Raw genomic sequence first — 25,672 nt, 5'->3', positions numbered from 1 at the left:
ACTTCTTAAATTAAGTCTGGGGTTGTATTTGTTTTCATGGGGAAGGGTCTTAATAGGAGGAAGTAAGGCGAGTCTTCCTCACCCTAAACTCTTGACCTTTTCTATCAATGATAATACAAATGATTTCTGGGGATAGTCCAGTTTTTCACAGAATGGGTTTCTAGTTGCATTGTCTATATTTCTTTGGATCTGCTCACTAGTTTCATCTTTTCCCATTGTAAGCGCAGCTGAGCAAACATAAAATGACAGACAATCAATTATTTAAGTTTCAATAACTACTCCCTTCTAACTTCTAACTTTAAATTATTTTCAGCAAGGTAACTAAAATCCTAATTTTCTAAGATTAGTGTTTCATCTACTTGGTTGTCAGGGTTTCTCCAAAGAGCCAGATTAAACACTGGCCTGCCCTGCAGCAGGGGTGACGTAGCCACTATGTCCCAGCTGCCAGATGATTCACATGAGATCCTTAAACACTCAGGGACACCTCCCACCCTTCAGACATGCAGCCAAAGAGGTGTTGAGGCTGATCTGTGCTCCCCCTTTGTTGCAGACGTGTGTGCTGCTGGTGCAGTTCGTGGAGGCCATCGTGGTGCTGGTGCGCCAGACCTCGCACGTGCGCATCACCCGCGCCCTGCGCTGCATCTTCCTCGTCGACTGCCGCTACTGCGGGGCTGTCAGAAGGTGATGCTGGGGCTCTGCCTCCTTCCTGGGGCTGGGCTGGAGGGAGGCACTCGGATCCTGCAGGCATCCCAGGAAAATCAGTGTCTTTCACTGGTGTTTGTGTTGGTTCCATGGTGACCTAAGTGTGGATGTGCTGGTGGTGCGCGGGGTTTGGGTGTGTGAAGCACCTCGGAGAGGCAGCACAGGGGTGTGGCTGCTTTGGCTCTGCTCCTTGGCTGGCCTGGGAGCTGCACAGTGAATCAGGGCTGGTCTTTGGAGAAGGAAAGTCACAGCATGACTTTAGTGTTGTTTGCAGTACCTGAGAGCTGACTGCAAAGAGCAGATGGGGAGCTTGGAAATGATCTTAATTTAGCAAGCTTTCTACTTTTAATCCTTGGAGGGAGTGGGAAGAAAGCCCTCAAGTGTGGGGTGGTGGTGGTGGGATTTTTTTCTTTCCCCTGACAACCTGGAGGAGTGAACGTGCAAATTTTAGTTTATTAATGTTTTCTGATTTTTCAGAAATCTGCGACAGATCTTCCAGTCCCTCCCACCATTTATTGACATCCTTCTCCTCCTGCTTTTCTTCATGGTGATTTTTGCTATTCTGGGTGAGTTGTATTTATGGATGGAGAAGTGATGCTCTTAAACAGTGATTGTCCAAAAGCAATGTGAACAGCCTGGATGAATAGAAAGCTGATCATATTCAGTGTTGCCAGGATCTTCCATTTGTCCCATTTAATCTACAGTCATGTGGAAGGCAGAGTTAAAACATCCAAATTATCTGAAAGCTGGGTATTTGATTTTGAGATAAAAGTCCTTTTGACCTTTTCCAGAGCACAGTCAGTGGCGTTTTCAAGCTCTGGTTCCACCAACTCTTCCTCAGTGTTGTCAGTTTACTGTGCATCCCCACAAATACATGTCTGGAGTGTACCTGCTACAGTCCAAACCATCCCCAGAAAGTTTATTTTCCAAAAGGAACAGAGAAATGCCAATGACACCTATTGGCAAATCTCTGTGGAGAAAATCTTCCAGGTACTCCAATCTTCATGGTGTCAGAGAGGATTTACTGTTAGTGGGACCTTCCCTTTGGGAGCTGCTCCACTGCTCGACATTGAACTGACTTTATTTTTGTTTGTTCTTTCTCCTTTCCCTCTTCCTCTATTTTCTCTGCTGCCTCTTTAGGTTTTTACTTGTTTTCTCCTAACCACTCGGATCCAGTGAGTATCTTGATTCCTTCATTAAGAATCCAACATGGCAGTGCAGTCATAGTTTATTCCATGTGAGACCAAGTGCTGCCTGCTCCAAGGCTGCAGTGTCATCCTGTTTTACCCTCTGCTGGGGAGGAACACTCTGGAAGGAGCTTCCTCCAAGACAGGATGTCCCAAAGGGAACATTCTCACAGTTGTTCCTTGTTCTTGATGCCTTAGTTCAGTCAGAAAAGCCACCTGCCACTGTCCCCAGGGGAGGAGGTATCTGGGGCAAAGCTTGGCCACTTCCACTGCTGTGGTCACAGCCACTGGTTCCTGCCAGGCTGTGGCTGGCTGGGAGAAAGTACTTCTAAAAATGTGCTTTTGTTTTAACCCTTCACACAGCATTTCTCAGGGTGCTTTAAAAAGGACCAATGATGAAGTACTTTTCCCTGGGGAAGGCATCAGGGGATTGTGGGAGTGCCTTTATCCAAAGTGGAGGGGAACAGGACTGGTTGTTTTATTGAACAAAATGTCCCTATGAATTCCTGCTTACATTTTATTGTGGGAATTATTTCTTCCAGTACTTCAATACCTTAGAGAACAGCCTGGTGAATCTCTTTGTGCTTCTGACCACTTCAAAGTAAGTTCATGCTCTTCTATCTCAGTCTTTCCCTTAGTCCCAAAGGAGTCTGGCAGAGCCAAGAGTTTATCTGCAGGAATGCTCTGTCTCCAAATGTGTGACTGCTTTCCTCTGCCTGACAGAGAGAGATGTCCAGGGTCAGCCTGCATGGGAAGAACTGGTATTTCATTTTCCTTTAGGACAGTGTGACCTCAGCTGCAGAGTTATCTCTAAGGACTCAGACATCTTCATCACTGTGAGGGCAGTAAGGGGGAAACAGCTTTGTTAGGCCTTGGTCCAAGAAGGGAAAATTTGTGTTTGTGCTCCTTTGTCAGCCAGCACCTCGCTGTTGAGAAATAACTTCCTATTCCTGTGCTGCAGTTCACCTGTCTGCTAGGAAATTTGGATAGCAGCAGTGAGTAAATATTGATCTGCTGTCAAGGAGAGCCCTGAGGATTAGGAAATTAGCAAAGGATAGAATAAATCTGAGGTTGTAACACCTGCATGAGGCTGTACTGCTGTTAAGTATCAAAGCATAGCCCTTAACCACAGCACAAATCCTGTTTGGTGTTTGGGATGTGTGATGTTTATTTTTCTTCCACGAGTTTTCCACAAATGTGCAAATACTTAGGTGTGCCCTGTGCCTCCTGCCTGCGCAGTGGGATGTGTGCCATGAGTTATTGGTGTTTCCCTTGTGTCCTTTGGGTGCAGCTTCCCTGATGTGATGATGCCATCCTACGCCCGGAACCCCTGGTCCTGTGTCTTCTTCATCGTGTACCTCTCCATCGAGCTCTACTTCATCATGAACCTGGTGAGTCCCCAGGGCAGCACTTCACTTCCCTCTGCCTGCTTTTGGAGCTCATTGCTCAGCAGAGCCTTCCCCATTCCCAAAACTGCTCTGCAATCATCTCAGACCCTTTGGCAGAATACTTCTAGAAATGGCAGCTTGGCTACAGATAGAACTCTTTTAATGTCTAACCACGAGGAATTGAACTAAATCACAGAAAACCAAATTATATGAGCATCTTTCAACTGCTCTCCCATTAATATCATGCTTGGAGTGACATACTCAGTTGCATGAAATTTATTATCCTTCTCTGTCTTAATTATTTATCATAAAATGGCATTTTATTATCTGGACTTGCCCGAAATACTTTGTAAATCAGTTTGAAGGGGAAGGAATTACTGAGTATATGGCAGGACTGCAGTGCTGATCACTGCAGAGTGAGAGCATGGCTGCCCAGGGGAGGATGTGAGTGCTGGAAAAGGGCTTGCCAAAGGAGCTGAGGAATTCTGCAGCCCAAGGGGAGGGATTTGATGCTCGTGGTTGGATTTCACTGCCTTCCCAGATGGAGGATTAGGTCTGCTATGTGTAGCCAAAGCTCCCAGGAAGGGTGAATGCAGAGAGCAGCCCCCAAACCCTGCTTTCCAGGAACACATCAGGGCATTTGAATAAATCTTTTGATCTGGTTTTCTTCTGGCATTTGTGTGGTTTAGCTGCAGCTCTTAAAACCCTCTAGCAAGTGTTGAGAGGCCAGGAGCATCTGGACCTCCTCCAAAAAGTGGATCAGAGCTGTGAGCTTGAGGATCCCTTTGTGGGATCCCTCCTGCCATTATAACCTCACCAACTCTGTCCTGCCTCCATCAGCATTCCTCTCCTTGCTTCCCTGAAACCCTGCAGAGTATAAGGGTCAAACCAGCAATTTTTTTTCCTGTCTTCTCAGCTTCTGGCTGTTGTGTTTGACACTTTCAATGACATTGAGAAGAGGAAGTTCAAGTCGCTGCTGCTGCACAAGCGCACGGCCATCCAGCACGCGTACCGGCTGCTGGTCACCAAACAGGTACAGCTGTGTCAGCCAGCCTGGGCTGGGCTGCTCCAACTGCCCCTCCAAAAACAGGGGATTCATCTCTTGATTGTCATCAGACTCACCACAGCCTGCTGGTTGTTTCATTCGTTTAACTTGTTCACCTTCGCAGAAAAAAAGCAGAGCGCTCTGAATTTCAGCCCTGTGTGAGGTTGTGGCTTGGTAAAATGAGGGGAATTTGTTCTGGAGTGCATGTGATCATTGATTGCTCCCTGAATCAGTCTGGGTCACTTGAGGACTCGTTTGGCTTTCCAAGCATCACTACTGAGAGGAGGGATGGGTCATACAATTGAACATAGAGTCCATTTTCTAGATCCTGCACAAATGAACAGTGCAGAGACAGAAGAAATTCACCTACAAAGAACTTTTTAGAGGGACAAGCACTGTGGGGAGAAGGTTGGTTTCTTGCTTAACTTGTTGGAGCAGCTAGAGAAATCAGACCCAGAAATAACTAACCCACTTGTAGAAGATTAGTTCATGTTTAGTGCACATGGCTGATGGTCTTTAAAAAGTGCCATAGTGGGATCTGTTAGGCTGCCTGCTAATTTCCCAAGAAGAGGGGTTGAACTCTGCTTGGGGTGTCTGGTTGGACAGTTTTCAGGTGATGGGGCAACAGGGAACAGTTCTGCCTTTGCTGGAGGGACCAATTGCCAGGAAGGCTTTCTGATCTCTGTGTCCTGGGATCAGCTTGGTATGTTAAAGTAATAGCTCTGGGTACTTAGGAGGCTCAGTTATAATATATGAAATCCTGCTTAAAACAAATCCAGAGTGAGAATTAAAAGCCTCTGTGCATTCCTGCCTGATGCTGCTGCTTCTGACAGCCTTCCTTTGTTGCCAGAGGCCGTCTGGAATTTCCTTCAAGCACTTCGAAGGGCTGCTGCGGTTCTACAAGCCTCGGATGTGTGCCAGGGAGAGATATCTCACCTTCAAAGCACTGAACCAGAGCAATACCCCTTTAGTCAGGTAGGACTGTGCTGCTGCTGCACTGCCTGCAGCTGGGCTGTGCTCTGTGTTTATGGAATGGGCGTTGTGTGTCACAGGAAGGGTTTTTCTGGGAGGGTGCCCTGAGAGCTGAGGATTTCCTTGGGAGGTGCTGGAGTTGCTGCGTGCCCCCTTGTGGTTTCAGCACTGTGCTGGCTCTCCCAGGCTGGTTGTGCTTCCCAGTGCCCTGCCACAGCAGAGCCAGGGCTGGGGAGCAGTGCTGCAGCCTGCCAGGAGCACTTCACACACAGCACAGCCTCGCAGCTTAACAAGTTTTGCTTTTTTCCAACAGCTGGCTGTCCCCCCCAGGGTTTTGTTAATTAAAATTTGGTTCTGCTGGTGCTTTCAGGGCTGCCATCCTCTGTGTTATGAGGCAGAGAATTGCCATTCTGGTGGGGGGTGGGTGCAGCGATCTCCAGCCAGCAAGGGAGCAGAGGGAATTAGAGCAGGAGACCTTCTCTTCCTTTTCCTTTGTTCTGGCCACAGACAGGTTCCAAGTGACTCTCCTATGAAACTAGTGCTGATGCTTCTCCTTGAAGTCAAGTGCCACAGAGAAGTATTGGAAATGGCACAGGGAGAAAGACTGAGTTGTGAAATTTAGGCACTGATGTGACCAGTAAGAGTCTGAGAAGTTCAGCATCCTCACTTTCAGACACATAAAACCTGTTACAGGCCTGACCCTGAGCACCTAGACAGGCACTCAAGTTCTGTGAGTTTCTTCGCTTTCGTGTCCTTTTTCAAACTTCATTTTCACCTTGAAAAGAAAATGTGCAAAGATGTTAGAAAAGGACTGTACGAGTAATTAAGACTTCATGAAGAGCGGTGCAATCTCCATCCCTTGGAGTTGGCATCTAAGCCTCAGGTCTTTCCTCTCAGTGGTAAAGTTCTGGAGTTCAGTAGAGTCAGAGTTTCCCTTTAGGCTGAAGCATTATAGAAAGGAGATTCTGGCTATTGTCAGTCAGGAACCTTTGGCCAGGCTGGGAAGAGGTCACTGGGGAGTTCTGTCAGCTGTGGCTGCAGTTCTGATGAGGAGTTAATAACTTACAGAAACTCTCCACTGGTGACAAGGACTATTAAGGATCTGGTCACCCTCAAGGCTCTGATCAGATGTTTCTTTCTGTTTTGCAGTCTAAAGGACTTTTACAATTTCTATGAAGTTGTTGGCTTAAAATGGAAGGTAAGAGTTTGTTGGGTGGAGGAGAAGGGAATTTTGTGTGGGAGGGAGAGAAAAGGAGTGGTTGGAGAGGAGCTGGGTAAGAAACAAAGGCAATCCAAGAAAAGCAGGTGATGGGGGTGAGGTGGGTCTCCATCCCTGCCTTGTTTTTTTTTCTCTGGCTGCTGCTGACGTGGCTGTTCTGCTTCCAGGCAAAACGGAACCGCGAGCACTGGTTTGATGACCTGCCACGGACTGCATTCCTTATTTTCAAAGGTGACACTCTATTTCATGGCAGCCTGTGCTCAGCTGACAGGACAAAGACAGGACACTCTGCAGGGGCTTTCTCTTATGTCCCTGACAAAGACCTGAGGGAAAGCCTTCTAACCAGCTCCCTGTGTATCCAGAGGCTTGCATTCAGAGTCTCCAGGGAAGATTGCTGTCCTGTAACCATTCCTGCAGTGACTGTGGAGTGGGATTTGGGTTGGCACAAAAGCTGTTAGGCTGCCTGGTCCCAAGATGTGGTTGCAGCTCCTGTTCAGGTCAAGGGCAGCAGTTTGGGGAGGGAAAGGGGCTTGAAACCATCAGAGTAAAATCTTGCCAATTTACCTCCTGTGTCCCGAGTTCCCTGACTAGATGTAGCCATTCAGAATTAAGAACCTGCAGCTCTTCTGAGGTGTTGTGTGCTCCTGGGGAACAGCTGTGATCCAAATACAGCTGCCACAGGAGCCCTCAGAGCTCTGCTGATGCTCCCAGCCCTCCTTGTTCCAAACACAGACCATGCTTCAGCAGCTGCATTTACCCCTGTCCCCACCCCAGAATTAGCACATAGAACATCTTGGGGGCTAAGGATAATGACTTCATTGCTGCTAAAATTCTAAAGGATATATAAACTTGTTCCTCAAAAGTAAAAGTTAATCATCTGCTGATCTGTTTAGCTTCTGTGCCAAGGATTGGTATGGAGAATGTCTCTAAGGAGAAGATAGAGGATGTGTGTGTGGAGGGTGGTGTAAACATTTATTTTGTCATCCTTTCCTTCACACAGGCATCAACATCCTGGTGAAATCCCGTGTGTTCCAGTACACTATGTGTGAGTAGGAATAGTAGCTGTCTCTGCTTGTTCATGTGGGTCTGGTGTGCTGTGCCTGCCAGCCCTCCAAGGACTTGGTGGGGCCTGAGCTGTGGTTCATGGACAAATTTGGGAGTTTTAGTGGAGAGGGAGGGAACTGCTTCATTGTGCCACCAGCCTGGGCTCTCAGCTCTCCTTCTGGAGAGGCTCCCTGGCTCACTGCACACCCCTGTGGGGCTGGTCCTTGTTGCATTTAGGTGGGTTGGTGATCAGCTTTCCCAAACCTTTGGGGGTTTATCTTGCAGCTGAAGGATGCTGGATAAGGAGGTGCCTTGCCAGTCAGCCACATTCTGTTTGCTCTTGAGGAGCTGTGAGCTCGTCCTCACTGCTGGAGGGATTGCTTGGCAACTGAGCTGCCTGTGAGAGGGAGTCTGTGCTTCTCTCCTCTAGAGGAGAAGGAATGCTTCCTCCTGGTGCTGCCTGCTGCCTGCTAAATAATCTATTCCTGCTCAGTAATTTGGGGCTTGGCTGGTTTTTCTTTTTAGTTTTGATTCTTTTTGAACATAAAGGCACTGCATCTGTTAAAGACCTGGAGAAAGACATGGGGGAAGACTCCAAATTTTTGAGTTCAGTTTGTTCATTCAGTTGGAACCAATGACCTTGCCACTTGTCCTATGTTGTACTCTTTTTGTTGGCCCAATAAATGGATATCCAGGAGTGGTTTTGCTATGGGTATATCCTTTGTTTTCCAGACACTGTGGTGGCTGTGAATGGAATTTGGATTCTTGTTGAAACCTTCATGTTGCAAGGTAGGAAACATTACAGCTTGTTCCTTGACTGTGGTGCTGGGGGATTGGAAAAAAGGAAAGAGTTGAGAAAGCTGTTCTTGTGTCTTGCAGGAGGGAATTTCTTCTCCAGGAATGTCCCATGGAGCTACATAGTCTTCCTCACAAGTAAGCTGATGCTTCCCAACAGAGCTGTGTCATTTCCTGAGGAGCTGTGAAGGGAACTGAAGTTATAACTTAACCATGGGTGTAGAGCCTCCATCCAGAACAATGCTGTGCCTGGCAGGGATTGTTTTGTAGGCTTTTCCAGAGAGAAATCTCCATGAGCACAGGAAAATGTGTTGATTTGGAGGGGGAAGTTCTCTTTGGCACCTCAGTGAGAATGAGGAGGATGGGTGGGGTCAGAAATCCTTTAAAACCACCACAGGTCCAGGAGGGCAAACCTTGCCATGAGCCTTGACAGTGATGCTGCTCACTCCTGACCCCCCTTGTTTTGCAGTCTATGGTGTGGAGCTGCTCCTGAAGACCACTGGGCTGGGGCCTGTGGAGTACCTGTCCTCAGGCTGGAATCTGTGAGTGCACATTCATCTTTTTGGGTTGGAAACACCAACTTCTGAGCCAGGCCTGTAGAGAGAAGGCCATCAGCCAGCTCCTACAGTTCTTCTGCCCTGGCTTCATGCATCTTCTTAGGCTGGAGCAGCACCAATCCCTCCCCTCTGCTGAAGCATACTGATAAATCATTGCTCTAACATTTATTTCATTTTTGTTTCTTTCCAGCTTTGACTTCTCAGTCACCCTGTTTGCATTTTTGGGGCTCATGGCACTGGCATTTAATATGGAGCCCTTCTACTTCATCGTGGTCCTGCGCCCCCTCCAGCTGCTGAGGTGAGGTGGGAAAGGGGGATTCCAGAGAGAAAACAGGCTTGTTTTCCATCAGCCCCACTGGGGACTGATCTCCTTAGCAGGAGAGGGCAGGGATTGCTCTGTGGGAATGTGACCATGGCCAAGAGGAATTGCGTGGGGTAATGAGATTAGCCCGAGTTATCAAAATGAGCGATAACAAAAACTTGGGATGGGATATGAAAACCCCGTGCTTTGGAGCTTAAGCTGATCTCTAAGAGAGATCAAGGGATTTACTGGGGGCAGATTATCCTGTGTCTGCCTTCGTGGGGTTCTTACACCTCCTCTAAATTGTCTGATGCTGTTCAGAGAAAAGCTTTTCTGGCAGGGTGAGATGGTCTGAGCCAGTTTAATAATTTCCATTGAATTACCAGAAATTGCAGTTTTCAAAGGATGCAGCTTTCTAGGGTGAAGTACTGCCCTGCTCTCACTGCATCTCACACTTTGAGCAAGACCATGGCTTGTACCCTGTCTGCAGTTCAGGGAGCTGGGGCTGATTAACCCCCTCACAAACACCTCCAGAGCCACAGGGGGAAGGGATTTGAGGCAAAATGTTTCATTAAAAACAAGCTAATGTAATTTAGCTCTTCAGTGAGGATTTTAAGAACACTTCATGACACTCAAGAGGGAAAAAAAAAATAATGTTTTCTCTGTTCCTCCCCTGGCCAAGCCTGTTTGGCAGCTGTGTTTCTCTGTAAAGGCTGATGGGGTTGCCAAATCTTAAATTAGCAGGCACAGTGCAGTTTTCTTTCATCAATTTTTACTGGGTCATGGGGGAAACACAGAAAAGCTTGTGTCTGTGGGAAGCAGGATTGAATCCTAACCCTGTACACGGGACTAGTGTAAGTTCTTACAGTTTTTAGGAGTTTTAAATAGCTGATTATGCCATGTAAAAGACAGCCAGTTGAAGGTGTCATAAACATTCAGATGGGACAGCAGGACACTGGGAGGTGAGCAGAGACCTTGAGCAAGGGCAGTGAGGTGTCAGGAACCCTCACTGGCATTGACCTGTGAGGCAGAGAGAGCTGGCATCTCCTTTTAGCTCTCTCCCAGCACCAGGAAAGCTGCAGGGTGAGGTGACTCCTGGCCTCTCCTTTCAGGCTGTTCAAGCTGAAGAAGCGCTACAGGAACGTGCTGGACACCATGTTTGAGCTGTTCCCTCGCATGGCCAGGTACCAGCTCCTGCTCTTTGGGTGCTGGCAGGGAGTGGGGAGTGAGGGTTTGGGGTCAGGAGAGGGACCTGTGCAACCTGCTGAAGGGATTTGTGCTCTGATCTGTCAGGGGTAGCTACTGATTCTTCTTAACCAGTGGAGAGTTCATCTAGCATTTCCTTGGAGCAGCAGCACTCCCAGCACCCTGGGCCTCCTCCTGCTTTTGTGTTGAGGAAAACTCAGAGTCCCTGCCTGTTTTAATTTTTCTGCCCCATCCCAGCTCTTGTAGAGAGGCAAAGCCCAGTGGGAAGAACATGACAGGAATCCCCAGCTGTTCCCCTGTCCTCAGCAAATCCCCCAGAGAGCATTATTGTGAAATGGTGGGGTGCAAGGAGTTTCTGGTGCTTAAATGGGGCCCCCTCAGCCCTGCTTCCCTTGCAGGAGGCCTGGGCTGGCTGGAGAGCCCTGCTCTTGGCACAGTCCCTGCATCCAAGGATGTGGAGAGGGCACGCACAGTGTGTGGTGTTCTTTATAAAAGGAACTGTGGAGAGACGTTTATTTAACAGAAAAGGACAGGCTGGGAGGGAATCCAGGCTGCTCTGTGGTTTCTCTCTGCAGTGAGTGGCAAGCTCCTTGTCCAAGAACTCCCTGAACAAGAGCAGGCCAGGATCTGCAGAGCCCCAGCAGCACCGAGGGTGGGCTGGGCTTCCTACTGCTGCTTCCCATCCCTTGGAGATTGCCCCCAGAGCAACCAGCCTAGCACTTTGTGTTTCCCTGCCTTAGCAACTCTCCAGCAGCACAGAACTCTTTCTGTTTCTGCCTCCAGCCTGGGTTTAACCCTGCTGATCTTCTACTATTGCTTTGCCATCGTTGGCATGGAGTTCTTCGCTGGCGTGGTCTATCCCAACTGCTGCAAGTGAGTACCTCAAATCCAGCCTCCCCAAAAGTGCTTTTGGTGCTCAGCCAGCAGCAGGGAGCTCTGGCAGCTCCATTTCCCTGTGGAGAAGTGGCCAGAGGATGGGGCTGGATGGGGTTTTGTAGCTAAGGCAACATGTGGCAAAAATCCAGGAGATACTTCATTTCTCTTGCCCCGTGCCTGGAAGTGTCCCAGGCCAGGCTGGATGAGGCTTGGAGCAGCCTGGGATGGTGGAAGGGGTCCCTGGCCCCTGGCAGGGGGTGGAACTGGATGAGTTTAAGGTTCTTTGCTATCCAAACCATTCTGTTTCTATGATGCCAGAGTTGCTTGTCCAGCAGCAAATTCACCCAACATAAATTCACCTGGTCCTGGACTCTAAGCAGTCCTGTGCTCTTTTCACCTTTAATGATGACAGACCACTTGGAAATGCCAGGCTTGAAGGGTGTGAGCCAAGGAACTCAAACTCTCAGTTTCTCTGGTATAATATTTGCTGAATGATTGGAAAGACTCCATGTGCTTCCTGGGCTTGTGCTGAGCTGTGGAGAGAGGATTCCTTCAAGTGTTGGCCAAGAGGTAGAAATTGCCACTCCTCTTACCACCTTCTGGAGGGGCTGGTATTTATAACTTTTTAAATTTTCCTTGCTTTCCCAGTCTCTGCTGATTTTTTTTTTTTTTTTTGTCCTGTTTTCTCCAACCAGCACAAGCACAGTTGCAGATTCCTACCGCTGGGTGAACCACACAGTTGGCAACAAAACAGTTGTGGAAGAAGGTTATTACTATCTCAACAACTTTGACAACATTCTGAACAGCTTTGGTAAGGGCACTTTTGTCCTTAGGAAAGATTATCCTGTGTTCCTGCAGAGCTGGATATCTCTGTAATGCTGTAATGCTCATGTGAGCCTGGGACTCTCCCAGGGTGTCCTGCTAATGCACCTCACTCAGCATCCTGCTCTTTCTGTCTGGAGAGCTCCAGCTGACTAATTGTGCCAGGGCTGCTTTGCAGGGTAAGCAGAGGTCTCTCAGAGCCAGCTGGAAGCCAGCAGATCTGTTCTGGCTGGTGATCAGAGCAGAGGTGTTTAAGGAGGGCATTAAGTCATTGCTCTCCTAAAGAACCGACAGCAATGCTTCTCTTTAAATCCTCTGATGAAGAATAATTTGAATGTGTTGATTACTCTCTGTGATTTTTCTTAATGTGTGAGCAGAATGCTTATCTCCTGGAGATTTCAGAGGGCTCCATGCTCTCTGGTGAAGAGACAGGTCTGGTTTCTTTAAGAAACAGAGATGAAGCCATGCTGCAGGTTCTGTGGGTCTGACCCCCTTTGTCTGAAGGAATTGCAGTGGGGAGGGTTTGCATTCTCTGTGGATTTGCTGCCTTTATTCAAACTTTGCTGTCATGTGTCAGTCTTCCCTGTCAAACACTTTGTCTAAACCTGTAAAACAGGTGAGGATGGATAAAACAATGACCTGTGTGTGTTCTCTCCCTCTTGTGTGCAGTGACTCTGTTTGAGCTGACGGTGGTCAATGACTGGTACATCATCATGGTGAGTGAGCCCTGCAGGCAGCACAGACTCAGCTCAGGCACACCTTCCCCTCACCTCTGCTTGCTTCCCATGGTGACTTTGTTGCCAGGTTATCTTTTGGTCCTGGCTGTTGGGAGGCATTTGACCCTGCCATGCTGCTGGGCATGTTTTCAGGCTTCACAGGCTGGACAAATGAATTAACCCTGTGCTCCAGTTTGTTACCCTGCTGTCCAAGCTGTGTTCTGTGGCACAGTGGCTCTTACAGCGACCAGCTTTGGATGTTCTGTGTGTTTAGCTGTAGGAACATCTCATTTTAGCTGCAAGGACCTGTTGGGGCTTTGAGCAGTCCCTGGGGCCAGAGTGTTCATGCTGCTTTGTGCTGTTGACTTAACGGTGCCTCTCCCTTCTTTTGTGCACTGCTCACTTCTTCCCTCTCCTCTTTAGGAAGGGGTGACCTCCCAAACCACTCACTGGAGCCGTCTGTACTTCATGATCTTCTACATTGTGACCATGGTGGTGATGACCATCATCGTGGCTTTCATCCTGGACGCTTTTGTCTTCCGCATGAACTACACTCGCAAGAACCAGGATTCAGAAGGTCAGACCTGGGGCCTGCCTGGCCTCAGTGTTGTGTCCTCTCTCCCTGGTGCTTCATGTGTCTAGGACAGAATGAATGATTGACCAGGATAAAACAGAATTTTTTCTTTCTTTTTTTTTTTTTTTTTTTTTTTTTTTTTTTTTTTTTTTTTTTTGCCTGACATCCTGAGCTAATTCTTTTATGTGATATTTCTGTCTGGCCTTTTTCTGCTCTGCCCTTCATCTTTGCCCCAGAATTCCCCAAAAAGCATGTGTGGGTGTATTTATGTGGGTTTTATAGATGTCTATGTGTTTATGTGCACATACACATACCAACTTCAACCACTTGAGCTGTTTCAACCAAATTCTTTGAAAATAGGAAGTCTGTGTGCATTTCATGCAAGGTTTCTAGGAAACATTGCAGCAATGATGTAGCAAAGCTCAACGAGGACTTACAGGAAGAGAAGATTGGTAATTTTTTTTTAAACCAACTTCCTCACTAATGCACTCACTGGTGGCAGGATGTGTCTCCAAGGTGATTTGCCAGGACTTTTTGCCACGACCTGGGGGACCACAAACACTGCCTGTCCAGTTCTTCCACATTTTCTGGATGTGCTTAGGCTGCTGACTCTGTGCTCGTTTTGGACATGCCTTTCCCTCTAGGAACTGGCAGTGACTGGGCTCTCCATCCCCTCATCACTTACTCACTGTCCTTTTCCTCCTGAGCTGGGGGGTCTGGAACTGCAGGCACCTTCCTGACCTGCTAATTCAGGTGCCAAAGCCACACTAATGGCTTACAGCCCTTCTCCTGTATTGCTTCAGGTGAAGGCCCCAGCCCCCTGTTTTTTAAGTGCCAGAAAATCAAATTTGTTTGGCCCAGGAGCTGTTAATTAGGGAAACACTTGAGTTTGAAGGGACTTTGAAGGGAGCAGTGAAGGACTTTGGTTAGCCCTGGACTCCCAAGCTCTTATAGGTGAAGGTCAAAAGGCAGCAACTTCTGTGTGTTTATTTGATTTCTTAATTTACAGGCCAGGAAAAAAGCTACAAGGTTTGTTTTGTTTTTTTAAGATACCAAGGAGCCTGATGAGAATAGTTTGAGTCAGAAGGTTTGCTGGCCCTACACACCAGTTTACTTTCTCCCTGCCTTGTTGGGGGTCAAGCATATCCATGTTCTAGTCACAAAAGCTGGTCCAGACTGCACCTGACCTCTGGCTTGTTCCTGTGTGCTTTAGGCTTTGCTTTCCAGGGTTATCATAGCAGCTGTTGAAGTAATGCTCACCTTGAAGACTTTTTTTTTTTTTTCCTCTTTCTGTTTCTTGCCTCTCCAGAAGATAATGGCATTGTGCTGGAGAAGGAGATCTCCAAGGAGGAGGTGATAGGCATAATTGAGCTGTACAAGAGGATTTCAGCTGCCCCTGAAACAGCTCAGCTGCAGAAGATCGTGTTGCAGATGGACAAATACGGGGTAAGAGGAACCACTGTGAGTTCTCTCCTTGAGGAGAGGGAGGTGTGCAGGGCCACTTTGTCTGTCTGGAGAGACAACATCCACCTGCCTCTGTAGTGTTGAGGGCTCAGCTCAGTGCTGGAGGGGACTCTGCAGCATCACAAAATTTTGCTGCTCTAGAAAAGCAGCAGCTGCTCCTTGCATAGTCTTGACAAAGGCTGGTCCCTGCTGCCTGCAGACTTCTGTTAGAGCTGTCCTGGCCCTGTGCTGACTGCAAACAGAAAAAATTCACATTTATTTTTCCACTAAGGAAGCCACTATCCCATATTCTCCTGCCTCTCTCTGTGCCATGATACTCTGAGGCTTGGACAGTTCTGGAGCATGATGCAGCAATATGATGGCATTGACTCCAGGTCCTTCCTTTCTCCACTGCTTATGCTTCCATTCTAAAAGACTCTGAATTGGGAAAATGAGCTCTTGTCTCAGCACTGTTGTCTCATGCATCTGGGAAGAGCTGAAGTGGTTGTTTTAATCGTGGCCATGATACCCCTGTGTCACCATGGCCCAGAGCAGGTGCTGCAGCCTCTCAGGGGACAGCAGGAGGAACTGGGGTAGTCTGAGCTCTTCACTGGGTGATGGATGTCCACAGGGAGGATGCCTGAAGCTCCAGGACAGATCCAGCTGCTCAGTGACTGATTATTGTCTTTTTTTGATGTTTTCTCCAACTCTTTAGCAAATGTCAACAGTGTTTCTGGGACGCAGGTCGAGGACCAAGAGTGATCTGAGTATGAAGATGTATGAGGAGGAGATACAGGTATGTGGGCCTGAGCTGGAGCTGCCACCAAGCCTGTGGTGAGAACACTGGGGACTGCTCTCCTCTGAGACCTTGTTAAACCACAGAGCACAGCAGAGCTCCTCGGTGCTGCAGGTGTGCCAGGCCAGTCACAGTAACCACACTGGGGGTGTGCCCGGGCTCTGCTGAGCTGCCCTGATGTGTCTGCTGGGGCTGTGAGCACAGTGTGGTGCTGCCTGGGCTTGGCTGCTGAGCACAGAGCTCTTAAACCTCTGGAATGTGGTTGTGTTTGAGCTTAGGCGTGTCTGTCTGACACAAAAACCAAGGCATGTCCCAGGCAGGGCTGCCTGGTTTGCAGGCTGAGCAAGGTGGGAGACAAGTCAATCAGCAGATTCCCTGGAGTTTTAGCACCTTCCTGCCAGTGCCATCCATGGTGAAAAGCTTTCTGCCATGGGTTTGGTCACTGTCCTGCCAAAGGTAGTTGAAGGTCGTGGTCTAATGTAATGATTAGTGCTGAAAGAATTAATCTTGTAGCCATTTGAATGTGTCCTTTGTCCCCAGAGCATACAGACTGGGGATGAGCCTTGAGTCCCCTAAGGAAAATGCACATTATTTACCATGGGGCTGGGTCATCTGCAGAGAAACTCCCTGCTTGTTCTGCTTGGTCTGTGACTGAGGGATGTGACATCCTGGGACACCCTGGGTGCTACCCAGCCCTCAAGTCCCAGACATCATGGGAACAGCTGTACTCAAGCCCTGGGTGTTCAAGAGGGACATCCTGAGGGAGAGAAGTTTCCTTGGGTCTCAGTGCATCCAGCAGAGCCGTGCTGCAGTCAGCTGGGTTGTTGCAGGAGGTTAAGCTGTGTCCAGGGCTTTGGAAAGAGCCCTCTGTGCCTCACAATGTGCCCTCACATGGCAGAGACAGAAGGCTCTGCCCTTTTGAGGTGTGTGGGGCACAGCCTGATCCTGCCTGTTTACTCCCTGCTGCAGGAATGGTACGAGGAGCACTCCAGGAAAGAAGAATCTCAGACACCTCTGCAAGAGCCTGCACCTGCTCCCAGCAGCTCTCTGAAGCCCCTGAGCCTCCGGCAGCGCTCCCAGACTGTCATTTAGGCCTAGCTAATGCAAGCCACCTTCTATGCAATAACCTAGAGTATTCCTCCCCAGGCTGTATTTTGGGAGGGTGTATATAGATCTGTGTACCAGTGTAGGGATCCAGCTCTCCCCCAGCAGAGGTTGCTGAGAAGCCAGAGGCCCAGGGGCTCTGGGGAAGGCTACAGCACACAGGCTGAGTGTGATGCTCAGCACATCTGGGCAGAGCCCAGCCCTGGTCCCTCTGAGCCCCTTCCCAAGCTCCAGCTCCTGCTGCTTGTCTCACCACTAACAGACCTTGGGGAAAGGGATGTGTAACCCATTAACAGCAGGGAATTCACTGAAGTCACCTGTTTCACTGTAAAACCTTGGGAAGATCCCTGTTGCTCAAAGGGTACCATGAACCTAGGGACAAAGATCAGGGAGTGAGTTTTTGTTTCTTCTCCACCTTCCTTATACAAAGAAAGGGGAGGTGTTGTGAAATCTCAGCACTTTTAGAAGGGCAGCCTGCCCTCCCCCTCCTTTTTGGCACTCCTAGATGCACTCCCAGTAGTAGCTCCAGCTCTGATTGCTGAATTTCACTGTCCCTGAGCAGTTCTGAGCACCAGTGCCTCATCATGTTATGGCTGTAGGTGGGACAGGGTTTGGAGACACTGTCTCTGCTGTATCTGCATCACTGCTGGTCATCCTGCCCCTGTCACTGCCTGGGCTTGGGTCACCTCTGCAAACCCCAGAGCCCCTGTGTCTGTTCAGGGAGGGGCATTCTGCAGGGTGGCATGGCTGCTAGGCTCTGCCACGTGGCCACCTGCTCTGGAAAACCTCTCTGGCCAGTCCTTAGCTCAGATAAATGACTGGGAAGAAGAGTAGAAGGTTTGGCAGTTCCATATCTGGCTTTTTTCTGCCTGGAGAACTCCTGGGCATCACACAGTCCTGCTGGTCAGCCCTCAGTCCAGAAAATCCCAGCACAGAATGGGGCTCCTCCCTGGCAGGAGTGCTGCTCAGGCTGGAAAACATCAGCTCAGTCAGATCTTGGAAGATCCACTGAAGAGCTCTGCTGTTCCCTTGGTTTTGGATGCAGGAAGAATGTGGAAGAGGATTCTTCTCACCTGTCTGCTTGTCTGCACCTGAGAGCTGAGGGACGAGGAGGAAGGGGGAAAAGGGCTCCTTTCCCAGCTCTGTTTGTGGGGTTGTGGCTTTGTGTCATCCATTGTCATCGTTTGTCTCTCCAAGTCCCTCTTTTCCCTGTCAGGGCTGGAAGATCCCTCACCTCTCACTGTTTGATCTTTCCTCGGGTTCAGACTAAGAGTGGAGCTTCCTGGGGAGGTTTCCCCCCTTCCTCCAGGTGCAGCAGGCAGTGGGAGATGTGTCCCCATCCCCTTTGTCCCACATGGCTGTCTGTTCCTTGGTGGCCCCAGGACAGCAGGAGAGGGCTGATCCTACCCAGGCAGCTCAGGAGCATTTCCTGGGTGGGTGAGACTTTCAGGGGGAGGCAAGACAGAGCTGTTTCTGGAAATCTCTCCCTCCATGGCACAGTGGGAGCACTTGGAAGGAGGGGGAGAGCTGCACACACACACACCAGTGGCTGCTCCCAACCCCTGCCAAATTCCCCGGGTGCCTCACAGCAACTCTTTGTTTCCTTTCTGGATACTTGCAGGTATGAAACTACTTCTGAGCTGACCCGTGAAGGACCTTAAAGGGCTGTTTTCCAAACCATAAATTCAGCTACATATTAAGGAGCAGTGCAGTTGTTGCTCTTGCAGTTGCTCTGTGTGGAGTGGCAGCCCAGGAGGTTGATCCAGATTAGCCCTGGGGCTGCAGGAGATGGTGTTTGTTGTGCTTTAAGTTGTGGGCAGCATGAATGAGCATTATGAAGGTTAGTGGGGGAAAAAAATGTGGCTGTGTTTAATCTCCACATTCCCTTACAGCTGATTTTTCCTGGCAGGGTTGTCAGTGACTTTTTTGGGGTGTTTTCTGGGTGTGAAAGGAGCTGTGGCTTTAAGCTGTGTTGAGGAAGGCACTGACCACTGACCATGCAATAAAGGGCTCCCTGGAGGGCTGGGGGTCAGGGTGCAGCCTCCAAGGTGTTGATCCTCCCCCACACACCCCCTGTGTTCATTATTTTTATAGAACCAAGGAAGGTGGCAGGAGTTTGCTTCTTCCATATGACTTTGGAAGGAAACAAAGTTTGAGTACGGGGCATCCCCTTCTATTTATCCTCCTCTCCCTCCCCCAACACACAGACTGACGGAGACAATCATTTTGTAGGGAGCACGGGAGGAAGCACTGCAGGATTTTGTATGCTGGCGTTTTGTTTATAAAAAAACCCGATTTTATGGACGTGTCTGTCAGATGTTCTCTAGATTTTTTTCAGGCGCACTAATAAAGAGCATCCTCGGCTTCGTAAAGGAGCAGCTTCCTTTCCTCCTTCCTGTGTTATTCCAGAGGTGGGGTTTGGCCAAGCTGGAGCATTTCCAGTGTTTGAAGAGGAGCCTGCCTGCCCTCTCCAGTGGCAAGTTGGGAATATTTTGAGTGTGTGTTTTGCTGAGCTGTTCCACATTCCTGTTCCAGGACATTGCAAAGCCTTCCCTTCACCCTTCCCCCTTTCCCTAAACATCAAGATAAGGCTTTCAGAGTTAGGTTTTTTTAAAGCTGCCCTGGTGCAGTGGTGAGGCCAGAAGGGGTGTTTGACCCTGCCCCTCAGTGCTGGGACCTTGGCTGGGGTTTGGTTGCTCTAGCCCTGCTTGTGGCAGGAAGTGGGTGTTGTGTCCCGGGTCATTCTGGCAGCTGCAGGAAGGTCTGGGCAGAGCCAGTGGCTGCAGGCACAAGGGAGTGTTCTTTTTTGTGAAAGCTGCTGGTGTCTGTTAGAAAAAGGAGAAATGGTCCAGGCCCAGGAGAAGAGGAGGAAGCAGGTCTGACAGTTGTGCTGTTTGCACAACACCCCCTCTCCCGTGGGGCAGGGATGTGGGTGTCCCTCTGGAGTGACAGTTTGCTTTCCAGCCTGTCCTGTGGACCCTCCAGCTGAGAGCAGAACCACCAGCCCACCCCTTCCACTCTCCTGGCACTGTGGGCCCTGCAGGATTCCCTGTCCCCAGGAGGAGCCGTGCTGACCCCATGCTGTGGTTGTTCCCAGTGTGACAGCACGTGACTGCTCTGGGGACATCAGGCTGGAAACCACTTCCCCACTCCCTGGGGAAAAACCCCGCTGGCTGTCCAGGTCCTCAGCCCTGGCTGTTCCCTCTCCCCTCCACAGGCTCTGTGCTGAGTAAGGGCTGTCACACCAGCACAGAGCAGGAGGAGTGGCCTTTGCAGCAGGCAAAAGTCAAGGTTGGGTTTATGGGGTTTTTTGTTTGTTGTTTTTTTTTTTATTGCAATTTTTTTACAGTGCCTAAATCTAGTCCTGCCAGAGGTCAACACTGTGTGTGGAAACCTCCAAGTCCTTTCCTACAGCTCTGCCCACCCCAGGAGGAGGAGAAAAGTAGGATCTGAAACTCAGGTTGAAAAACATTTCTAAAAAAAGCAGGGGAAACCAGCCTCCCTTGGTTTGGTGTTTGTTTTTCCCTCAGGCTTTGCTTGCACTAAGCCCATTGCGTCCCTGGAGCACTGTGTCCCCTTTACCCTGTGTGGCTGTGCCCTGTCTGCTGTTCCAGCCCATGGTGCCAACAGGGACAGTCCTTCCCAAGGACAGATGTCATCCTATGCAGCAGAACTGCCCCAGCTCTGTCCCCACATGGAACTGAGGGGGCAAAACCTCTCCTGCTGGAGCTTCCCCATCCTCTGGCCCTGCCACTGCCACCAGACACAGCTGAGGTTTCATGTTGCTCCTGCCCAGAGTTCCTTAAATTAGGTTAAAGAGTGAGGAGAGGATGTGGGCAGTGGCAGTCCTTCCCCAAAGGACAGCAGGGCTGGGCTGGCACCTCTGGCAGCACGGTGAGCCGAGGTGCCCTGTGCCCCTGCCAGGGACAGGGAAGGGTGGCGAGTGAGACCCAGGGCTGGATGTGCTGGGGCCGTCAGGGGGTGGGGAAGTGGATGACCCTGAACTCGGTGAGCAGGGCCACGCACAGGAACAGCAGGTAGTAGGTGAGCAGGCAGGCGCCATAGGCCCTTCCCAGCTGGAAGCACTGCGCTGGCACCGCCACGAAGGAGAACACCAGGCTCAGCCCCAGCGCCCCGGCCAGCACCCACACCAGCGGGCTGTCAGGCTCCAGCTGCGGGGACAGCAGGGCCTGTGGGTGACACTGGCACCCTGCTGCCAGCCTGGCCCGTGTGCCCGTGCCACCACAGCCTTACCTTCACCAGCGGCTGGCTGCTGCTCATCTGCAGCAGGCAGCCCAGGCCCACGCCCACCAGGATGTCTGGAGCACGTTCAGGATGGACACACACACAGCACTGAGCACTTCCCTCTGCCCCTTCCTCCTCCTTGCTACAGCATTCTCTCTGTGCTGAATACAACCCTGAGCACTCCTGGAGAGGCTTCAGCACTCAAAACCCACCCAGGGCCCCCTCCCTTTCTTCCCTTTGGCAAATCCCAAACCTGCCACACTCCAGCCCACGTTCCCACCCAGCTGGGCAGCTGTGGGGACAGGGGAATGCTGCTGGCTCTGTCCCTGTCCCTTGCACTGTGGGAGCACTGTGGGGTTTGCCAGCGTTGGAGGGACTCTGGGATGGATCCTGCCCAGCTCCTCTCCAGGGATCCTGCACAAGGGGCTCTCCCTGCAGGCAGGGACACTCGGGCAGCTCCTGCCCCACGTGCCACCAGAGGATACTGAAGATGATGCCCCCGAAGCAGGCGGAGAAGGCCATGCGGGGGTAGCCCTGGCGCGCCATGGTGAGGTCAGAGAAGGTGTCTGCAGGGACAAAAGGAGACCCTGAGGATGGCAGGGCCACCCCAGGCTGTGCCAGGGAGACACTGGGGAGCAGCACAGCCCTCACCACCAATGCTGTTGCCCCAGGCCAGCAGGGTCAGGCCCAGCACGGTGTTGCTGAGCTGGAAGATGATGCCCAGGGTCCGCAGGATGTTCACCAGCTCCGTGGCCGCGGCATTGATCCACATGGCACTGGCCAAAAACCCAAGGAAGGCAAACACCTGACAGGAAGAGCAGCAAGCTGGTCCCTGTGTGCATCCCACAGGACCCTGCACACCTCCTGGCATCCCTCCTGGGGACACTGGGAACTGCGAGAGGTCCAGCTTCCTGCTCTGCCCCAGGAGCCTCAGCCCAGCCCGGATCAGGCTGTGCTGGTCCCTGCTGGGTGCCCAGGGCTGGGGGACACCTTACACAGTGATACTTGGGTGGCTCCTCGTTGCTTGTGGTGATGAAGACAGTGAGGGCCAGGGCAGAGGCAACCAGTGTGACCAGTCCCCAGACTGGGAAGATGCCCTGGATCTGGTACAGCCCATCTGCATGTGGTGGGGAGAGAAGGCATCAGAGAGGCTGGGACAGGATCCCACCAGGCTTGAGGTAGGAGGTAAAGCCTTGTCATCTAAAGCCACCTCTACCCTACACCCCCACAGAGCCACTCCCCTCTGTGCCTCAGTTTCCCCAGGCAGGGAAACTCCATTTCCCCCCCAGGACCTGGATGCTGGGGGGCCCAAGCCCCCCACCCTTGGGGTGCTTGGCTCTTCCTGCCCGTCCCTCCTCCCCACGATGGGGAGCCAGCTCTGATAGGCTCCTGCACTCCCCAGGGTGTGGTGGCCATCTCAGTCCTGTCCCCTTCTGGAAGCTGGGACTGCCCCAGGCTCTTACAGGTGCCTGACTTGAGGGTGAGGACGCAGAGCAGGGGGCTGGTGAGAATGTGCAGGCAGTTGAGGGGTCTTCTCCAGTTCAGGTCATCCTTGTCGGGGTCCACAACAGGAACAGTGAGCAGCAGCACTAGCTCCACGGGCACCTGGCACAGGGGACACCCGTCAGGGACACCCTGCGAGTGCCCCACGACCTGCTGCCACCATCCCCACTGCAAAGCCCCGGGGACAGGGGGATGGGGATGCCCCTCGGGGGCTCCTCCTGGCTTCTGCTCCCCCTGCTCACCTTGAAGGCTTTGAAGAGCCGCCAGTACCAGGGCTTCCTCCTCCACCTGCGGTAGTCCAGGGGGCTCAGGGCCGTGGTGAGGATGCGCAGGGAGCTCTCCTGGGAGGGCAGCAGGGGCCGGTACTCCTCTCCTGTGAGGAGCCACGGCGCTGAGCGGGGTGGGGGCTCCCTGTGCTCCCCATCCCTTCCAGGTGTGCGTCCCTGGGGACTCCCCCTGCCCCATGGGCTCGGCCATCCCCCGGCTCAGTGACACCTGCAGCGGCCTGGGGGCTCTGGCAGCCCTGAGGACGGAGCAGAGCCAGCCCTGAGCCCACAGGGAACAACGTACCATAGTCCCCACTGTTTGTGCCGGAGGGCTCCGGCTCTTCCACATCTGTCGGCATCTCTGCGGGGAAGAGGCAGTGGAAGGGGACCCCAACACCCCGGGGATCCCCTCCCAGCTGGGCAGCCCTTACCTGGCTCCCAGGGGCTGGGAGGGGCCAGCCCGTCCCCCCGCTGCCGCCGGTGGATCCAGGTGCAGAGCACCACGGTGAGCACGTAGAACACGTAGAGCCCCAGGTAACCTGAGAGGGGGAGTGACAGGGGGGGTCACAGCACCCCCAGGCTGCTCCACCATTCCCAGGCTGCCCCCACCATCCCCAACCCCACTGTGCTCACCCAGAGCCTCTCCCAGCCTGATCCTGCCCAAGTAGAGCACCACGAAGGTGAGGAACACGGCCACCATGTAGAAGATGACGTCCCTGAGGAAGGGCCTGGAGGCGGCCGTGAAGGGCTTGACCAGGGCGATGCCCCCGGCCACCACAGTGGTGACAAACACACCAGCACCTGCCAAGACAGCGGGGCTGTCTGGGGACAGGGAACATCCCACAGCCCCACAGCAGCACCATGAGGATGTGGCAGTGGCTGCCCTTACCAAAGATGGCCCCGATGGCCAGCCCCGCTGTCCGGGGGTCGGAGAAGGCCACCACAGCGCTGAAGACATCAGGTGCCCCATTCCCAAAGGCCAGGAAGGTGACACCATGGAGAGGGCACGTCAAGGAGAACACCTGGTGTCCCCTCCCCGTGGGGACATGGGTGCTGTGTGCTCCTGTCCAGTGCCAGCACATGTCCTGCTCTCACCTCCAGCTCTCCCCCAGAACTGGTTTCTCCTGGCACGGTGCCGAGGGGACACAAAGTGACCCTGTCATGGCCACCTCCCCTGCCTGTCCCCACATCCCTCCTGGCTGAGGGCTCCTGTGATTTCCAAGGATACTGCCACGTTGTGGGACAGCTTCAGGTTGGTGGAGATGGCTGATAAATTGGGGCAGAAGCTGGAAGGGTGAAAAGGAGACAGAGAGAGGTGATGGGGCTACTTGGCGACCACGGGTCAGTCTGGGGACAGTCCCCTCCTCTGCAGGGTCACTCACAACTTCTCTGCTGTCACAGCGAGGATGATGAACAGATACAGGAGCCAGAGAGCCTGTGGGGTCGGGGGGGCACAGAGAGGGGTCAGTGGGGTCCCTGCCCTGCAGCAGAGCATCCCCAGCACCGCCCTTTCCAGTCCTTACATAGAGGGTGACAGCCAGGGGCAGCAGCCGCGGCGGGAAGACACAAAAGACCCCATCGAGGTAGTCGAGGAAGCCCCCGTCCAGCTGGCAGTCGGGGTTGCTCCGGATGAAGTGACACCATTCAGAGCTGTTGTGCTCCCGAACCTCCCAGCACTGCGGGGCAGAGGGGAAGCTGCTTGGGCGGGACCCCCGAGCAACCCCTGCCCCCATGGGGACTGCCATGGGGCACCCGAGGGGACACTGCTCACCCCGAGCACCCCCTGTCCCCAAGGGCTGCTATGGACACCCCGAGGGGACACTGCTCACCCCGAGCACCTCCTGTCCCCACAAGCTCTGCCGTGGGGCTGTTTTTGGCAGGTCGCTCTCACCCCTGCCTCAGTTTCCCCGCCCGTGCTCCATGTGCGTGGGCCGAGGGCAGTGCCAGGGCCCGCAGAGGGGGACACCCTTGTCCCCAGCCCATCCGTGTCCCCACACAGCCCAAACCCACCGCGGGCCTGGCAAGCGGCGAGGTTTGCAGAGGAGAAACCCAGCAGCGGAGGAAATCCCGGAGAGATCCCCGCTGCGATGGCGGGGACAGGGCAGCAGGGACGGGACGGGACCCCTCCACCCCGGCAGCACCCCCAGACTCACATCCAGGCCCGGTCCGTGGCTCAGAGCATCCTCCCCGGGAGGCAGCGTGTGCCCCAGGTCCGGCAGCAGCGGGGTCCCGGCCGGCAGCGCCCCGGCCGGGCTGAGCACCCCGGCCCCCTGCCCCATGGCCCCGCGAGGGGACACCTACCGCCCGGGGACACAGAGCGGGGGCTGCCCCCGGACCCCCATCCCGCGCCGCCCGGGCGGGCGAAGAGGGGTTAAAAATTAATAATAAAATTGGAAAATAGAATTAATGCTAAAAATAATAAAACGGGTAAAAAGCAGAGCTACCCGCGCCACGTCCCCGCCGGGGGGGTTCAGCCCGGGGTCACCCAGAGCGGAGAGGGAGAAGGGAGCAGGGGACCTGGGGGCACCCCCGAGGGCAGGGGGGGACAGAGAGGCTTGGTGCGGGTGGGGACGGGGAGCCCGGGGGGATGTGGGGGATCCCGGGGGGGTGCGGGGGTGGATGGGGGTACCCGGGCCCCACCGTGTCGGCGCGGCCCCGCTCCGTGCGCGGGCAGCTGATCCCGCCGCCCCCCCGCCTTAAAGGGGCCGCCGCCCTCCGCCCTTAAAGCGACAGCGACACTTCCCCGCGCGGCTGGCGGCTGGCCGCGGAGAGGGGACACACGCTGCTCTCAGCAGCGCCCTGCGGGCTGTGCCCACCGACAGCCGCTTTGGGGTGACCCTCTGAGAACGGGGAGCTCAGCGCCGCCCAGCCGGGGATGGTGTCCCGGGATGGGGCAGCCTCGGCACCGGGG

General features: G+C 52.6%; 2 protein-coding genes across 4 annotated transcripts in view; one reads left to right on the top strand and one right to left on the bottom strand.

Moving 5' to 3' along the window:
• The window catches only part of TPCN1 (two pore segment channel 1), a 40,588-nt gene extending 21,463 nt beyond the window's left edge, over positions 1 to 19,125 (top strand). The window contains exons 5-26 of the mRNA XM_056504163.1: positions 551 to 681; positions 1,180 to 1,268; positions 1,843 to 1,877; positions 2,432 to 2,490; positions 3,181 to 3,280; positions 4,194 to 4,310; positions 5,173 to 5,297; positions 6,444 to 6,492; positions 6,681 to 6,744; positions 7,514 to 7,558; positions 8,290 to 8,346; positions 8,437 to 8,490; positions 8,822 to 8,894; positions 9,100 to 9,207; positions 10,323 to 10,394; positions 11,200 to 11,289; positions 11,988 to 12,103; positions 12,784 to 12,830; positions 13,254 to 13,407; positions 14,714 to 14,850; positions 15,563 to 15,643; positions 16,613 to 19,125. Coding sequence (XP_056360138.1) covers positions 551 to 681; positions 1,180 to 1,268; positions 1,843 to 1,877; positions 2,432 to 2,490; positions 3,181 to 3,280; positions 4,194 to 4,310; positions 5,173 to 5,297; positions 6,444 to 6,492; positions 6,681 to 6,744; positions 7,514 to 7,558; positions 8,290 to 8,346; positions 8,437 to 8,490; positions 8,822 to 8,894; positions 9,100 to 9,207; positions 10,323 to 10,394; positions 11,200 to 11,289; positions 11,988 to 12,103; positions 12,784 to 12,830; positions 13,254 to 13,407; positions 14,714 to 14,850; positions 15,563 to 15,643; positions 16,613 to 16,735 — 1,926 coding nt within the window. The 3' untranslated portion in view covers positions 16,736 to 19,125. The remainder of the gene's footprint in view (positions 1 to 550; positions 682 to 1,179; positions 1,269 to 1,842; positions 1,878 to 2,431; positions 2,491 to 3,180; positions 3,281 to 4,193; positions 4,311 to 5,172; positions 5,298 to 6,443; positions 6,493 to 6,680; positions 6,745 to 7,513; positions 7,559 to 8,289; positions 8,347 to 8,436; positions 8,491 to 8,821; positions 8,895 to 9,099; positions 9,208 to 10,322; positions 10,395 to 11,199; positions 11,290 to 11,987; positions 12,104 to 12,783; positions 12,831 to 13,253; positions 13,408 to 14,713; positions 14,851 to 15,562; positions 15,644 to 16,612) is intronic.
• Positions 19,126 to 20,053: 928 nt separating this feature from the next.
• Positions 20,054 to 25,596, bottom strand: SLC8B1 (solute carrier family 8 member B1). Of its 3 annotated transcripts, none has more exons than XM_056504167.1 (15): positions 24,915 to 25,596; positions 24,285 to 24,437; positions 24,144 to 24,196; positions 23,990 to 24,047; positions 23,651 to 23,783; positions 23,395 to 23,562; positions 23,193 to 23,300; positions 23,066 to 23,122; positions 22,738 to 22,868; positions 22,456 to 22,597; positions 21,988 to 22,109; positions 21,644 to 21,797; positions 21,478 to 21,558; positions 21,002 to 21,066; positions 20,054 to 20,919 (listed from the first exon to the last, which is right to left on the bottom strand). In XM_056504167.1, the coding sequence occupies exons 1-15, from the start codon at positions 25,038 to 25,040 to the stop codon at positions 20,722 to 20,724; spliced, it is 1,749 nt and encodes a 582-aa protein (XP_056360142.1). In that variant the 5' UTR covers positions 25,041 to 25,596; the 3' UTR covers positions 20,054 to 20,721. The 3 variants fall into 3 exon arrangements, with proteins under 3 accessions (XP_056360142.1, XP_056360139.1, XP_056360140.1); XM_056504164.1 differs by having other exon boundaries at positions 23,651 to 23,755; positions 24,915 to 25,004; XM_056504165.1 differs by having other exon boundaries at positions 21,659 to 21,797; positions 23,651 to 23,755; positions 24,915 to 25,004.
• Positions 25,597 to 25,672: the final 76 nt, after the last annotated feature.

The sequence above is a fragment of the Oenanthe melanoleuca genome, chromosome 15, assembly GCF_029582105.1.
Source record: "Oenanthe melanoleuca isolate GR-GAL-2019-014 chromosome 15, OMel1.0, whole genome shotgun sequence".
In the NCBI taxonomy this organism is placed as follows: domain Eukaryota; kingdom Metazoa; phylum Chordata; class Aves; order Passeriformes; family Muscicapidae; genus Oenanthe; species Oenanthe melanoleuca.
Note: the sequence above shows the minus strand (reverse complement) of the source record. Positions and strands in the feature narration are given on the sequence as shown.

Excerpts from the sequence above, each read along its gene's own strand:
- SLC8B1 (XM_056504167.1), bottom strand. The coding sequence starts at position 25,040 with ATGGGGCAGGGGGCCGGGGTGCTCAGCCCGGCCGGGGCGCTGCCGGCC. Across the intron at positions 23,563-23,650 it reads GGCCATCGGGGCCATCTTTG|GTGCTGGTGTGTTTGTCACC; the intron begins GTAAGGGCAGCC and ends CTGTCTTGGCAG. Across the intron at positions 21,067-21,477 it reads CTTCGGGGGCATCATCTTCA|ACATCCTGGTGGGCGTGGGC; the intron begins GTATCCTCTGGT and ends AACGTGCTCCAG.